Source organism: Malania oleifera, chromosome 3, assembly GCF_029873635.1.
Source record: "Malania oleifera isolate guangnan ecotype guangnan chromosome 3, ASM2987363v1, whole genome shotgun sequence".
Taxonomy (NCBI): domain Eukaryota; kingdom Viridiplantae; phylum Streptophyta; class Magnoliopsida; order Santalales; family Ximeniaceae; genus Malania; species Malania oleifera.
This window is the reverse complement of record NC_080419.1, coordinates 30,183,772-30,201,686: the sequence shown is the minus strand read 5'-3', so window position 1 is coordinate 30,201,686 and position 17,915 is coordinate 30,183,772. Positions and strand designations below refer to the sequence as shown.

The following is a 17,915-nucleotide window of genomic DNA, read 5'->3' as shown; positions in this document are numbered from 1 at the left end:
AAAGAGTTTTAGACCAAAATGAAAGTGTAAATAAGATCCTAAAAGACAAATCTCATAATTAGATCACGTCATGCTAAGGCTCAAAAATTTTGTATTATATATATGTGTGTGTGTGTGTGTGTGTGTGTGTGTGTGTGTGTGCGTGTGTGTGTGTGTTTTGGATGTACATATTGTTGATCTTATATGTATAGAAAATATATTTTAGAACAAAAAGTATAATAGAAAAATTAGAAATCAAGTAAGCAAATGTTTTCGCAAAAAATAAGCAAACAATTGTTAAGGCACCTAAGTTAACAAATGCTACAAAAGATACATTAACAAACATAGGAGTAGATGTGTAAAGAAGAAGTATGTGCTCCTCAATGGGATACAATAATACAAATTCCATTGAAGAGAAAAAGGTTTAGTGCAAAATATACACTCCCACTCGAAAATGCTAAAGATTTTTATCTTTAAGGAATGTTTCGAGTTAAGTGAGGCTATTTCTTTTTTGTTTCTTTCTATGTAGGAAAACATTCCTTGAGAAAGACAAGTTGCATATAGAAGCATTAACTTTTAATGCCTAAATGAATGATATCCAAACAATAACAAAATTATGAGGTTAAACCTTTTAAACCTATATAACCAAATGACCTTAAGAATAAGAAAGAGTCTCCTTGGTGTAAACATGTCAAAGTAGCAGTAGTCAGTTGAAAATGGAAGAGGATTTTTGTAGAAAAGGTGGATAATATGCTCATCCTTATAATTAAACCTATTTATTTGTAGAAATATTAGAAATAGATTCTCAATTGGCTAGATTAAGTTTGACTACCAACAATAAGTCTTCAATAGTTACATATGCCACTAAAATTGAATTGTCTAGAAAAGAATATGAAGAAAGAAGATACCCTTCATATGCAAAAAGGCTTGACCAATTAAGGTGAGCAACTATCATTCTTAGGTTTGTTAAAACTAAGAGTAGAAAGAAAGAGTTGTAACTTTTGTATTCTTTGAATATATAAAACTGCACAAGAGCCATCCTTTTATAGGTGAAGGAGGCAAGCTCACAAAGGTAAATCATTATTGTCATTAATGCTAATTACACAAATCATGCTCTATTACAATATGAAATATTGTAGCGGATGACATAGAAAGAAACTGATCCACTGTAGCGGCTCAAATTTGGAGAACTGCCGATGCAATTTATAGACCTGCGACCACTAGGCGAAATTCCTCCTGAGCCTCCACCAGACAATTGTTCTGTTTTTCTTTTCCTTCTTTTCCTTTTATTTTATCTTATTTTATTTTTAGTTAGTTTTTAGGTCTATCTCGTAGTTCGGTTTTCTTTTCCATTACTTCGCCACTCAGGTACGCCTTACTTTTCGCGTGCACAAACTTTTCTATTTCCCTTATGCTTTCACATTGAAGACAATGTTCCACTTTAGTTGGGGGGGGGGGATGAGCATTCGCATGTAACACTGTGCACGTACACGTACCGGGTTTTTAATTTAAAAAAATAAAAAAATCAAAAAAATCAAAAAGATCAAAAAAAAAAAAAAAAAAAAAGAGACAAAGAAAGGAGGAGCATTGAGGAATTACACTGCACTATACCATGCTTAACACTGTGTATACCCTTCACATACTTGCGCATAACTTACAAATTACACACTTGAGTCAATCATGCTTAGTTTCTTTCTATATAATCTTATGACTCTATGAAGAATCAATTGGTAGTACATTCGTGTTAATTTGGCTATATAATTTCCTGTATTTACATGGAATCTCACGAGGCCGAATAAACACAGTCACGTGATTCATTGCACTTAGGGTTTCCTATGAGCACTGAGAGAGCACCCGTGGCGACTATGATACCTTGTGAGATATCCTTGAGCTATTTATTGTCCTTTTGATCGTTAATATCAAATCAGAGTTCATGGAACTCAATTCTCTTTTTTGGATGATTCCTTTGTACACTAGTCAATGTTTTGATTTGCTAGCCTAGAGGTGACACCTAGTGGGGAGATAGAAACCTAGGTCTTGTAGCCTACTCAAGATGTGAAGGCTGAGCCACCCCTAGAGATAGACTTAGTTCATAGACCACTATTTGAGCTCAATTCCCATTGATTGTTTGAAGATTACAAAAGAAGTGTTATGATTGTCTTAATTGATAAAAAAAAAGACAGAAAATGAAAAATGAGCAGAAGGAATAATAAGCAATACACATGCGCATGAAATGAAATGTCAGTGCCGGTCCACGTACATATCACAAAAAGTCAAGGACACAACACATATTTTCCACGTACGAAGATTCTTCAACCGGTTAATGCCTCAGATGTATTCATGACAAGTTTGTGAATAAGTTGATCTAGGGTGGTCTTGGTTAGATATGGCGAGTAGGTGAGAAGATGCTAGGGTGAAGGACTCGACACCTCATATAGATAGGTTAGATCTTTCCCAAACTAGTCCACTCCGCATATTTAGCATTTGTTCCTTTTAATATGTGAGATGTTTGATCGCGATACTCCTCCTCACATATGATGAGTGAACCCATTTTCTTTGAGTGTTTTTGAGGGTATACCAGTTAGGCCGAGTCTAAGCGACCGTTCTATAGGTAACCACTGGTATCCTAGGTGTACTGAGTCACACACATCACACACACTTCGAGAGTTTACTTGCTTATACTCAGACTTATATGACTGCATTAACTCTGAATATGCCACTGATTAACTTCATGTGAGTATACTGCTCTTAAATGACATATAAACGATGAAACTTGCATGAGTGACGTGCTTTGGAATTGTGTGTACTAAATATGAACAATCCTGTGTGAAATTCAGTGGTATTCTCGTATGTGAAACGGTATGTTTGTGTTGCATGTGCATTGAATTCATGAGCATTGAAGTTTGTAGTTGTAGGCACCGCCCTGATACATTCACATCATTTGCTAGAGACTAGCAAAACGTTAGTTGGGGGGTGTGATTATGTGTCAAAACTGTGTTATTGGGCATCTTAACCCGAGCTTTACGGCTTATATTCTTAATTAAATGTCTAAATTTTTCCAACATTTTAATAAAGTGCCAAAATTATTATTCTCGAGTTTTATTGTGCAATTTATGAATTTTTGGTAATATTTTATCGTAGGAAAATTTCCGGAAATCAAAACCGACACCTGTTCGTATTTCATGTATAAATTTTCTGTCCAAGCTCCGATCAAGGCGATTCAAATTTTTAGAGAAAGATAAAAAGATTATCTACAACTTTTATGTTTCACATTTTGCGAGAAACAGGCTCCAGAAGGGTCAAATTTGGCAATGAACAGAGAATAAAGAAAATGAGAAAAAAAATTATAATTGGGTTATTGATGTGACTTGGCCATGCAGGCCGGGTCAACCCTTTCCAAATGGGTCAGATCCAATTGGGTTATCCGGGTCAGATCTCTCCAGCGAGGGTCATATGGTTTTTTTTTTCCCACCTTTAAATCCTTCTTGCTTCTTCTTTTTTTGCTCTATTGGGCGCTGCTCCCAGCCGAAGCCTTCTTCTCTTCTCTCTTATTCTCTTCTCTCCTCTCTTGTTCCTTTTTCTTCTCTTCTCCTTCCTCTCTTTCTTCTCCTCTCTTCTTCTTCTTTTTCTTGCTTTGTTTCTCTCTTCCCTTAGCTCTCTCTCGCCCTCTGTTTCCCCCCTGTTCTCCGAGTTCTCCTTCTCTGTTCTTCAAAATTCTTGTCGGCTACAACCACTACTAGTCTGCTCATTGCTGCTGGAAGAGGAGACTTGAGGCATTCCACAATAGAATTTTCAGCTTGCAGAAACTCCCTCCAACAGCCAGACCACACCAGTTTTCGGCCACCATGCCAGCAGGCCCGAGAGTCTTCCTACACAGCCAGATATCCAAGTAGCATCAGCAGTAGCTGCATCTGCTACCATGGCCGAGCTCTCATGCTCTCTCTTTCTCTCTCTCTCTCTCTCTCTCTCTCTCTCTCTCTCTCTCTCTCTCTCTGCCTTCTTATTTCTTCTTTTTCTTTATGGAGTTATTTTGTTTAAGAGTTTATATAGTATTGATGTTGTTTTCTCTCTTATCTTTTATTTATTTGTTCTTGAACAGGATATAAATATGATTTTAGTTCTTTTCCTTTAGTATTTAATTTTTTTTAGTTATTTGTTTAAACAAATTAAGTTAGGATTGCTTTGCTTAAAGATCGTTTCTTTTTATCTGTCGGTATCGTTTATGTGTTAAAATTTTGTTCATTTTGTGATTGTGGGTTGAGTCCTTAATTTGGTTAAAGATTTGATTTTTATTGCGCGCGTGTGTGTTTATTCGAGTTTCCATTGTGTGTTTTTAATTGCATGTTCTAAGTTGCCATTTTTAATTAACGTGTCTCCCAATGTTTCCTTGAGTAGATTAGAGTTTCCGTTTTTTCTCTCAATTTTAGTGCATGCTAGGTTTAGAGTTTTAATTTGAGTGTTATTTAATTCGTTAGAAGTGAAATTGAACAATCTTGAAAATCTCGAATCTAAATCGAGTTCAGTAACCTTTTTTGTTTTCGATTGGAGAAACATAAAATCTAAGATAAAACACATTCCAAAGGAGACGATCTAGCCATTTGGCTGAATATTACACAGCGTAACTCCTATACTTGGGATAGCTTCCGAGCTGGTCATTTTTCGAGTGAGTCAATATCTAGTTATTGTCTTATTTGATTCAGGTGCTACATATTCATTTGTCTCTGCATCCTATGTTAAATTATCTGGAAGTGAGACCCAGTCATTAGATATAGAGTTGTTGGTAGCTACACCGTTAGGGTCAGTGCTGCGGTGTCAAAAGGTACTCAAGGGTTATCCAATAAAAATTCAGGAGAGAGTGCTACCAGCAGATCTAATTGTGTTTGATATATGTGGGTTTGATTTAATATTGTGAATGGATTGGTTGGCAATTAATCACGCCAGTATTGATTACCATCAGAAGGAAGTAATTTTCAGATCCCCTGGTGAGCAAGAATTCAGGTTTGTTAGTTTATGTGTACATCCTCCGTTGCCGATAGTATTAGCTATACAGGCAAGCAGACTACTTCAAGATGGAAGTCAAGGGTTTGTGGCTTTTGTAAAGGAAGCATCAGAGAATTAATCGAAGCTCGACAGTACCTCGGTCGTATGAGAATTTCCAGATGTTTTTCCAGAGGAGCTACTAGGGTTGCCTCCCGAACGCAAGGTGGATTTTTCCATAGATTTACCTCCAGGGATGGCACCAATTTCTAAGGTTCCTTATCGTATGGCTCCAACTGAATTAGGAGACTTGAAGAATCAGTTGCAAGACTCTCGAATAGGGGATTTATACGGCCAGTGTATTGCCATAGGGAGCTCCAGTGTTGTTTGTAAAGAAGAAAGACGAATCTTTAAGGATGTGTATTGATTACAAAGAAATTAACAAGGTTACTATTAAGAATAAATATCCTCTACCCTGTATGGACGATTTGTTTGATCAGTTCCAGGGTACACGGGTATATTCCAAAAGCAACCTTAGATCAGGGTATCATTAAGTGAGAGTAAAAGCAAAGGACATCACGAACACAACCTTCAGGACCAGGTACAGACACTATGAATTTCTTGTTATGCCTTTTGGTCTGACGAATGCCCCAACTGTGTTCATGGACTTGATGAATATAGTTTTTCATCAGTATTTATATCAGTTTGTAGTGGTTTTTATTGATGATATACTGGTGTACTCAAAGAATTTTGAGGATCATGGGGTGCATTTGGGCCTAGTACTGCAAACACTCAGGGAGGAAAAGCTTTATGCCAAGTTTAGCAAGTGTGAGTTTTGGCTTGAGCAAGTTTCGTTTTTGGGTCATGTGATTTTAAGAGATGGTATTTCAGTGGATCCCAGTAAGATTAATACGGTGGTGAATTTGGCCAAGTCAAAAATGTGCGAGAAGTCAGAAGTTTCTTGGAACTGGTAGGTTATTATCATTGGTTTGTTGAGGGGTTTTTAACTTTGTCAAGGCCTCTCACACATTTGACCAAGAAAAATGTCAAGTTTATATGAGATGAAGAATGAAAGCAGAGTTTTCAGGAATTAAAGTAGTGGCTTGTCATTGCACCAGTACTGATGATTCCATCAGGAGGTGATGGGTATGTGATTTACGGTGACGCATCTTTGAGAGGGCTCGGTTATATACTGATGGAATATGGTAGGGTGGTAGCATATGCTTCCAGGTAGTTGAAAGAGTATGAAAAGAACTACCCTACTCACGATCTGAAATTGGATGTGGTTGTATATGTACTGAAGATCTGGAGACATTACTTATATGGTGAGAGATGTGAAATATTTTTCGATCATAAGTTCCTAAAGTATTTCTTTACGCAAAAAGAATTGAATATGCAGCAAAGGAGGTGGTTAGAACTCATTAAGGATTACAACTGTACCATCAATTATCACCTAGGTAAAGCAAATGTGGCGGCTGATGCTTTGAGCCATAAATCAGAAGATGCAGCATAGGTAGCAGCAGTAGTTCAGCACCTAATTCAGATGGAATTGGAAAGGCTCAATATGGAATTAGTTGAGGATGATCCTCAAGCGCTTATTGCCAGTCTGATTGTACAACCTACACTTTATGAAAGGATTAACACTGCTCAGGGGGATGATCTAGAATTAGTAGAGGTGATAGCTAGAATACAGGATGGTCATAGAGAGGAATTCAGCATTTCTGATGATGGGACTTTGAGATTTCGCACCAAATTGTGTGTGCCTACGGATGACAATATCAAGAGGATGATTCTAGAAGAAGCACACAAATCCTTGTACACTTTTCATCCTGGAAATACAAAAATGTATATGGATCTGCGAGAGTATTTCTGGTAGAGTGGCATGAAAAGGGAAATAACAGAATTTATGCAGCAATGCTTGACGTGCCAATAGGTTAAGGCTGAGCACCAAAGGCCGGCTAGTCAGTTGCAGCCACTTTTCATTCCTGAGTGAAAGTGGGACCACGTATCCATGGATTTTGTTACTAGGTTACCGTCAGCGCCGCATGGTCAGAATGTCGTCTGGGTAATTGTTGACATGCTGACAAAGACAGCTCATTTCCTGCCCATTCGAGCTAGCTACCTTATGAATAGGGTAGCAGAGATTTACATGGAGGAGATTGTTTGACCCCATGGAGTGTCGGTACCCATAGTCTCGGACCGTGATCCACGTTTTACATCGCGGTTTTGGAGCTTGCAGAAGGCATTAGGGCCTCAGCTAGCATTCAGCACCGCTTTCCATCCTCAAACAGAGGGTCAGACAAAGAGGAACAATTTAGGTACTTGAGGATATGTTGCGAGCATGTGTATTAGATTTTGGGGGTAGCTAGACTTAGTATATGCCGTTGGTGGAATTTGCCTACAACAACAACTACCAGGCTAGCATTGGCATGGCCTCTTACAAAGCACTCTATGGTAGGAGGTGTCATTCCCCTTTATACTGGAGTGAGCTGGGTGAGAGGTGAGTTTTGGGGCCAAAAATAGTACAGCAGGCGTACGATAAAGTTTGACTCATTCGAGATAGAATCAGTGCAGCATAGAGTCATCAAAAAAGTTACGTGGATACTCACCGCTGGGAACTGGAATTTGAAGTGGGAGACCATGTATTTTTGGAAATAGCTTTGTTTAAAAGGGTTATAAGGTTTGGGAAGAAGGATAAGTTGAGCCCTAAGTTTATTGTCCTATTTGAGATACTCGAGAAGATTAGGTCAGTTGCTTATCGGTTAGCTTTACCACCATCTTTATTCAGGATTCACGACGTATTTCATGTTTCTATGTTAAGAAAATATGTTCTAGATCATTCCCATATTATCCACTACACAGAATTGGAGCTCAGTGATGTTCTAGCATATGAGGAAGCTCCGGTACAGATTTTAGATAGAAAAGAACATGAATTGTGCAGTAAGAAGATACTACTAGTAAAAATCCTGTGGAGGAACCACATGATAGAAGAAGCTTCTTGAGAGCTTGAAGATGAGATTAGACAGAAATATTCCTACCCGTTCAGTGGGTTATAGCAGTGATGTGTAAATTAAAGTAGTGGTAATTTTGTTTTGTACAATGTAATTGTAATGTAGAGTATAAGATAGGTAGTATTTTGGTTTTGGGAGAATTTTCTTTTATAGTTGTAATCTCCTAAAACTACCCATGTAACCACAGTATTCCTCCGCCATAAGTGAGAGTAAGTAATAAAATAAGTAGACCGTTTAGCTGACAGTATGAGGAAACTTATAGAAAAGTAAATTTTGAGGACAAAAGTTCATAAGGAGGGGAGAATGTAATAACCCAAGGAATTTACTCATGGCCTCGTCGACAAACACAGGGGATTCATCAACGAGGGTACAAGATGGTCTCGTCGACGAGAAGATGCGAACATGTTGTTCCTAAGCTCTGAATTTCGTTGACGAGAAGATGGCGTTCATTGACGAACCTCCTTCTTGGCCTCGTCAACGAGATGACGTGGCTCGTTGACGAAACCCATGGTATAAATAGTGTTAAACTCAAATTTTACGCAGAAATTCAGTGGAACTCTCTCTCTCTTCTCTCCTTATGGTTCCTCTTCCCCTCTTTTCGATTTCGGCCCCGTTGTTCACCCGATCGACGATCTGAGGCCACTATGACATTACTGGAGAAGTTCTCTCCAAGTCTACTAGAGCGGATCGTCGGTGGGACGAAGTTGGATTTCATCCTAGATTTAGTGTAAGTTCTTTTTGTCAAAGTTTGGATTTTCAGCAGTTGTAGGAAATGTAGTAACCAAAGAAATAGTTATATTTTGTTCTGGGCAATGCTATTTTCAGGGTGTTGAGTGGAGAACCCTGCGGGTGTAGAACCCACCATAGTTGGGGACTTTAGCAGGAATCAGGTAAGGGAAATATGCTATGTTAGGCAAACCTATTATGATTCAATATAAATTTTATATTTTTACCAAATTATTATTCAGATTATTTATGCAGTTTCAAAGCCTGATAATGTTGATATTTAATTGTGTGGCATGAGTTAATATTAGCTTAGTACAAGGTTTTCATAATTTTTAGAATACCATGATTTTCAACATATGTGCAGAAACTTGTATTTTGCAATATTTTCTGAATATTATGATATACCTATTTCAAAACCATAACATTCAGTTCATACAATAAATCACATATTTTAGTTATTCAGTGAAGCAGATATCTCATAAACTTAGTTATTACAGTTTACTCAACAATTTATATGATGTTATGGTTATTTCAGATGTCACAGAATCATGGTAAAAACAGAATGTTTTCTTTTAGAAATATTAGTTACGTATATAGTATTAGACTCTGATGGACCATATTCAGCAATAGAGCATGGTATTGTAACTATATTCAGTTCAGAGTGCAACCTTTATTCAGATAATAGGTGGTATTCAGAAGTCGATCGTGCCTATGTCGTGGACAGGCTCCCCATTAGATATAGGTTGAGGGGGCCGATTTGACTGTTGGAGTTCAGTTGACTTACCCTGGTCGGCCAGTCAGGTTAGGTCCCACCTTTGGGCCACACAACCTTATCATGAGGGGTTAATTCATGACTTCAGTTATCCATTCAGGGAATTTTCTCAGTTATTATATATACGTATGATCAACTTTACAGAAAATAGTCTTACCTATAGATATTAGCATTATTATGAAAATAATATTCAGAAAAATCAGTTTATGTTAAGCAACCTAGGTATGATTTATTTTGCAGTAGGTATACATGTTTTATTCAGTTGTGTTATTTATGATATTTTCAAAATCCAATTTTACAAGCATGTAGCTCACTTGCCACACACTAGCAATAGCATATTTCGTCTTATTGAGCATCGTCTCATCCCATTACATTAATATTTTTTAGATGATTCAGCTAGGCGAGCAGAACAGGCTCGCAGATAGAGGGAGCTACGGTGCTGCCCTATTAGTAGGGTGAGTGTTTTGAGGAAAGGAGTATTTTTGGGGTAGCTCTAGTTCAGTTATGTATGTATATTTTGGGAGTATTTAGCACTCTAATATTGTATTGTATATATATATGGTTGTGGATACCTGACTTCAATTTTTCACTACTTAGGTTGATGTTTTATTCCATCAGGAGTTATCAGCGCAGTTTAGCCTACTATATACTAATATATCGAATTTTAGCAGTCCGCTTACCAAAATAAAACATAATAAGTAAAATAGTCAACCCAAACCCGTGGGTAGCGGGGACACCTTCCATACACAGCGGAACCTAGGTAACAGTAAATATAAATCATCAAACTCATTATCACAAAATATATAATACGAGAGTTAACTATAATCCAAAAGGCAGTATTTATATACAATCTCTCAAAAATACAAAAATATCACTAAGATTCGACATCAAAATCTTCTAATCCTAGTTCCAACTTACCCTTCTAATGGGGTAACACAACTGACTCAACGACGGGCTCAATCCGCCAGTCTTTTTGGGTTTTCTGAAAATTATTTAAGTTCGGGGGTGAGACACTTCTCAGTAAGGGAAAATAAACTAAATACAGCTGTGTGACAACATGAATATTTGATGCAATTATACATATACAGTACATTTCATATACTTGAAAACATAGATCATAACAAACTGAATAATCATATACTTTTTTTATTTTCTAATAAATCATACAGTTCATAAAACGCCTGATATGGCTAATAATACTAAAAATTCACCCGCGATGTATAGCTACCTGATGTCATGTATTACCCCCCATGATAGGTTGTGCAACTCGAAGACGGGACCCGACAATGGCTGGCTGACCACTACCAAGTCAAAAATGTCTGTAAGTATGATAGGCCCACCACACCCTGGTCCGAGTTATGAGGAAGACGTCTACAACTCAACACTAAAAGCTACATCAATTATCCATCTCCCACCCCTTGTGGGGGTGGTTAGCACAAGTCTGAACGTAAATATCTGATCTGTATAGCAATGGTACCGTGCTCCTATAACTAAACTAAACTAACTTCCGAGTTCTGATAACATATAATACATGGTAATATACTTGTATAACATAAATAGATTGATAGCATTTTCTGAAATAACATATATACATATGGCCTTGCGCCAGTTTTTCTCATATCTGTGGCCTTGCGCCGAACATTCAAAAATACGACTTTGCGCTGAAATCATACGTAAAACACGGCCTTACGGCTATCAATCAAAAACTTGCGCCGAATATTTCATACATATCATTTAGAATAAATAATTCATTTATCATGTATTTTGAAACTATAATACACTGCAATATTTGATAACTTCTGAAAATCATACTTCATTAGGAAAATTGTCATAACATAATACTTATCATGTAAAACTATATTCATGCCACACAATGGTGAGTAAAATTATATATTTTATTCTAAAATCATATTTCCTGTATAACAGCAGTATTTTCCCAAATATGCATTTTCTCAACAATATTCAAATATAATACATGCTTTTCTAAAAATTAATTTGCTGATAAATAATAATAATTTGCATGGAAACTAACTGCCTTAGTTTATTCCCTTACCTGACATTGAGAAGAAGCCCTCTAAAATGCGTTTGTCCTGCACCCGCAGGGTTTCCTATTCAACACCCTGAAAACACAACTCCTAGAACTAAACTTCAGTATTTTTCCATGAATGACATTTCATATAACTACGGTAAGATCAAATTTGGCATAAAAAGTCTTACCTTAAATCATAGATGAATTTCAACCCTGTTCCACTGACGATCCGCTCTGGTAGACATGGAGAGAACTTCCCCAGAAGCGTTGTGGTGGCCTCAGATCATCGATCCGACGAACGAAGGAACCGAAATCGAAGAGAGAGGACAGAGAAATCGTAGAAAGGAGAGAGAGAGAGAGAGAGAGAGAGAGAGAGAGAGAGAGAGAGCATTTCTACCAATTTTTTCTGCATAAAAACTGAGTTTTAGGCTATTTATACTAGGGGCTTGGGCCTAAAGTTTCGACACCCAAAACCCTCGCCTATTAAAAAAAAATCCATCAACCTAATTTTGGGGCCCGAGCCCAATTTTGTTAAAAAACATCAGCCTAATTTGTTTAAGAAAAAAAAAAAACAGAGTCCAACCTAACCTAGGAACCAAACAGAGCCCATCCTAACCCAAGAACTATACAGAGCCCACACGTCCAAATCCCAAGCAAAGCCCACATAAATAAGGCCCTAAACCCACTCGACTCACCAAGACTAAGTGAGTTAACCCACTGAGCCACCCACCTAATTGAGTCCACTCATCGAGTTCAGGGCGAGTCAATTCACCATGAACTCGATTCAATTCAAACTCACAATACAAATCAAAATTGTTTCATATGAAAGAAAATGAGAAGCAAAGAGAAGATGGGTATTTAACTTGAAATTTTTGTGGACCTGAGAGTATTTGAGAGTCCCCATTCCTTCGTATAGAGTATATCTACAAAAAGAACAAACATTTTGTGAGAAAATAAAAATGAGGGAAAAACAACCGAGAGAAAATTTAAGAGAGAGATCGAAGAGATTACTAAGAGAGTGTGAGAGAGAATATGCAGAAAGGAGGGGGATCGAGAAGAAGAAAAAGGAAAAATAGAATAAGAAAAGAAAAACCGAGAGGAGAGAAAAAGAGGAAATAAGAAAAAGAAGAAGAGGAAGAAGAAGAAAAAGGAAAAGTAAAAATTTGGGTTTTTATATTTTGGGGTAGGGGGCCACATGTCACCACCGCATGGTGGCACGTGGTGCGTTGCCAAGTATCCCATTGGCAACGTGGCTTAATCTCGACCATCTGGTTTGTATTTTCACTAGATGGCCATATCTTTGCCACATTAGTGGTCTAGGTTTCAAGATCTGGTTCAATTACCCGCTCACACATGTCCAGGGTAACATCATATTCACGTCACCCCATTTAAAAAAAAAATTGGGGCCTGTATCACCACTATGGGTGGACACGTGACATTCGTTGGTTGACCCGGTTCATTTTAAATGAACCGGCTAACCTAGTCTATTCAGAATGAACTGGTTGACCCAATTCAATGTTTTTTGATTTATTTATTTAATTTTTTTATAATTTTAAATAAGTTGTTTTTATCTTAAAAATATAGAAAATAGGAGAAAAATGACCAAAAAATAAAAGAAAAATGGAAAAATATTTTTGAAGCCAAGAAAAATATTTGGAGTTATTTTGACTCAAAAAAAAAAAAGAGGAAAAAGCTTTGAAAAATCCTGGAAATTTTTTTAAAAAATGTTAAAATGCTCTTAAAAATTTGTACAAACTTTTGAAATATCTGGACATATTTTTAAAATATGTTTACTTTTATGATTTTCTTAATTTTTGGGTGGGTGTGTCCATGTGATTTGAAAAAAAAAAAAAAAAGGGGGGGGCAATGGGGTATTTTTAGACCTCATATGTATCGGTTCTGAGGGAGGTTTTCTAACAAAATCTCCTCTTTTGAAGGTCTTATTAGACATTCCTAAGTCACACCCAGATTTTCTAATCTCCTATTAATTTTGTACATTTATTCATTTATTTGTTTGTTTATTTTAAAAGGAGTTAATTAAAAGGTTATTAAATTGCAATATGGGGGTAATTCTTAATTGATTAGGTACCGTTCATAAAACAGTTATGTAGGGGATGTGAATACCTTCTCATTGTACAACTGAACTCCCAATCCCAATCTTGGTGTATGTAGACCAAGACTACTGGTTCCTTAGTTTAGATTTAGTCTAGTGACCAATTAAATGTGTAGTAATTAGGTATTCTAACTATACCAAGGAAAAATAGGTTAGTCGCGATTCCAAATTCAAAATTTTCAAAAATCATATATATTTTATTCCCTCGCCTCCCCAGGGCACTCTGCCTCCGGGATGTCACGACAGTGCGTACTCTCTTTCTCTTTTAGAGACCCTAATGCCCAATAAGGATGGATGCATGAGAGAAGTAGGATTTTTCTCTTCAATCTTAAAACAAACCCCTTATATTCTACCCAAACCACTTGGACATACCCTCATCTTGCTCTCAAGGAGTCTATTTAAAGACCTCCAATTGAACAAATGTAAAATACCTTTTGAATTTGAATTTTGAAAATTCAAATTCAAACAACTAACCACCAACCACCAATTGCATTATTGTTGTCGGACATGTGGCAGCTCTAGGATATGTGGCATGCCTTGATCCCTTAGCCAATCATGAGCGAATAACTTAAACATTCAAATTTTATCTCGGCCGGTCAACCATCTATAAGAGCTGATCAACAGTTTACGCCAAATGGTAGAAGAAGGAAAATGGACAATTTCAGATGCCATTATATTGGAAATATATATATGATGATGCACCAAGGTCCAAATTAGATACAACATATTTAAACATAGGAAATTAATATTTTTAAACTTATTATTTTATTTTTGATTCATGCCAAAAAATATATTTTAGCGCTTGTATATATATACACACTACTACCTGAGTTGAAATTTCAACGTTAAAGTAGCAATTTCACACTAACGCTGCTCATGATGTGAAAGTCACAAAGAAAGTTACTAGAACAATAATACATGGTATTATTGCATACAATGTGCTTAAAGGGATCCCATACAATGTGAAGGGAAATATATATAATAAACCTTCTGTGCAAGAAATATGTAGAAAGACACAGTTCCATTTCTATATTACCACTTAGGGATCGATCCCGAAATTTTCATTATTTGAGACGAGTGATCAGAACAGGAACCATCTAATCCCCAACCATGAGTTATGTGACCTTTTTCTTCATCTCCATTAGCAAGTTCAGACTCTAAAATGCAGCAAAGCAGATGTCCCATCAAGCCCTTTTGCGAGGAAATAGGTACAATAGTCTGTTACTGTAATTTCTCTATACTTGGGAGGATTATCTTCCGACAACAATTCCTTTATTGGTCCATAAAGTTTTGTGGACGGCAAAAGATTGGTGCTGAAAAAGGAAGCTGCTGACAGTCTTGGGCCAGCTTGGTTTGCCAGTACTCTGTGTTCCACACTTTTGAATCTATCATTTGTTATAAGCTGCCCAAAAAAAAAAATCAAAATGAAAACAAAAATTACTACTAGTCAATGATTAATAAAGCTTATCTAGTTCATTTTGCTTCATATTTTGATTAGATATTGGAATATATAAGTACTTAGGTTCACAAGCATGCGTAAGAAACAACAAATTGATGCTCTTCCAACCATCACATTGCAATAATAGTTTTTAATCTTTTGTTACTTTTAGAATAAGAATAATTATTCTTCAAGTTAGGAATGGATTTCGATTTTTAACAAAGTTGTAATAAATAAAGAGTATATTGGAATTGAGCTTTGATCATAGTGTAAATAAGAATATATAAGAATGCAATGGACAAATGCATAGACAGATGCATGAACATATGCACATAGAGATGCAAGTATGGAGGTAGCCACTAGAACAAGTATTGAAGACATCCCTAGCTAGTGGTTGGTGTACTATAAATGCACAAATAGATGCAGATACGAAAGCAGTCACAAAAATGAATGTTAGGACATTCGGTGCTGATGAGTTAAATCTAAGTTCAAGATGCGTAAGTAGATATAGATATAGAAGCAGTCATAGAAATGAATGTGAGTTGGTAAGCTATTTTTGATTTCAATCTCCTTAAGAGGTTGTTAGTCAAAATAAAATTGTGATTGCTAAGATGCTTGAAGATTCAAATTAATGAAGCTATTTAGATTAAACTCACTGCTCCTTACTTTTGGGAAGAACGAGCTTTTTATGTGAAGTTGTCTTCATAATACTATCTCACTAGAAAAATTGATTATTGATCATCTAATTCTTACCAAAAGTCGTTGGGAACTTGAAGAGAGATTTTTATATGTAGAGATCCATGTGACGAATAAAGACAATTGAAATATATGTACTTTCAAGAAGAACAAAATTTGCAATCTTTTTATATTCATTCTGAAAAATTGTATTTCCAATTCATAAGCTTACATTGGTTTATCTCGTGCAAATTTCACCTAGCTTGATTGATTGATTCACACTGAAATGTTGTAAAAGCTTAAAGTTATTTTTTTGTCTTCTTCTTCTATAAACTAGAGTATATCTCTAAAGTGGACTCAGACCCTAGGTGCATTTCCATAATTTCTTAATCGGGTGTCAGGAGGGTAAGCCAATTGTTGTGTACAAGGCTATTTGAAAGGTTGTTCTGTTGGAATTGGTGTAATCCCAAGAGGGGGAGTGAATTGGAAATTTAAACCAAACCTAGGGTCTTTCTATACAATCATAAATACAATCAAATATTTAAACAATTAAACAAAAACATTCAAGTGCTGAAATTTAAAGTGTAGAAATTAAAAGTATGCACAAGAAATGTCATCGTGGTTCGGCCAATATTGTCTACGTCCCCTTTGACTCAGCTCGCAAGTCCGAGGATTACCACTATTGCTCACTTAACGGGTGGAGCGGCACCATTTACAACACTTTACCAGGATGGTGCACGTAGTTCTCTTAACCGAGTCTGAACCAGTCCAAGACTATTCACAGGGTTAGTCTCCCTCTTCCGACAACTCGCCGGAAATGCAACAGATATGAAATTTTTTGTACAAAAAAATATGCTTCTTACACTAAGCAAATATGTATCACTACGCACAATCAATTAATGCACTCACATATGATAGGATGTTAAGCTCAAGTGAGATTCTGTTAACCAATGTGTTAACTCTCAACAATATGTATGTCAATATGTATATGTGAGAGTGATTAGTCAAAAAAGGAATCAACATTGGGTCATCATCAAGAAAAGCTCCCATAAATGAACCTACAAGTTCAACTAGGATCGAGATAAATACCAGTTCTCTACGTGTTCAATGTCATTTTTGTGGGAGACTTGGTCATACTAAAAGGGATTTTAGTGAAAACCAAAAGAGTTTTGGATCAAAAGGAAAGTATGAATAAGATCCTAAAATACAAATCTCATAATTAGATCACGTCATGCTAAGGCTCAAAAATTTTGTATTACACACACACACACACACATATATATATATATATATATATATATGTGTGTGTGTGTGTGTGTGTGTTTTGGATGTAGATATTGTTGATCTTATATGTATAGAAAATATATTTTAGACCAAAAAGCATAATAGAAAAATTAGAAATCAAGCAAATGTTTTCGCAAAAAATAAGCAAACAATTGTTAAGTTACCTAAGTTAACAAATGCTACAAAAGATACATTAACAAACATAGGAGTAGATGTGTAAAAAAGAAGTATGTGCTCCTCAATGGGATACACTAATACAAATTCCATTGAAGAGAAAAAAGTTTAGTGCAAAATATGCACTCCCACTCGCAAATGCTAAAGATTTTTATCTTTAAGAAATGTTTTGAGTTAAGTCAGGTTATTTCCTTTTTGTTTCTTTCTATGTAGGAAAACAATCCTTAAGAAAGACAAGTTGCATATAAAAGCATTAACTTTTAATGCCTAAATGAATGATATCCAAACAATAACAAAATTCTGAGGTTAAGCCTTTTAAACCTATATAACCAAATGACCTTAAGAATAAGAAAGAGTCTCCTTGGTGTAAACATGTTAGAATAGCAGTAGTCGGTTGAAAATGGCAAAGGATTTTTGTAAAAAAGGTGGATAATATGCTCATCCTTATGATTAAACCCATTTATTTGTAGAAATATTAGAAATATATTCTCAATTGGCTAGATTAAGTTTGACTACCAACAATAAGTCTTCAAAAGTTACATATGCTAGTAAAATTGAATTGTCTAGAAAAGAATATGAAGAAAGAAGCTACCCTTCATATGCAAAAAGGCTTGACCAATTAAGGGGAGCAACTATCATTCCTAGGTTTGTTAAAACTAAGAGTAGAAAGAAAAAGTTGTAAGTAACTTTTGTATTCTTTAAATATATAAAACTGCACAAGAGCCATCCTTTTATAG

General features: G+C 36.1%; 1 protein-coding gene across 1 annotated transcript in view; it reads right to left on the bottom strand.

The window, feature by feature from the left end:
* Positions 1–14,489: 14,489 nt before the first annotated feature.
* The window catches only part of LOC131151977 (1-aminocyclopropane-1-carboxylate oxidase homolog 1-like), a 44,041-nt gene continuing 40,615 nt past the window's right edge, over positions 14,490–17,915 (bottom strand). The window contains exon 3 of the mRNA XM_058103516.1: positions 14,490–15,009. Coding sequence (XP_057959499.1) covers positions 14,758–15,009 — 252 coding nt within the window. The 3' untranslated portion in view covers positions 14,490–14,757. The remainder of the gene's footprint in view (positions 15,010–17,915) is intronic.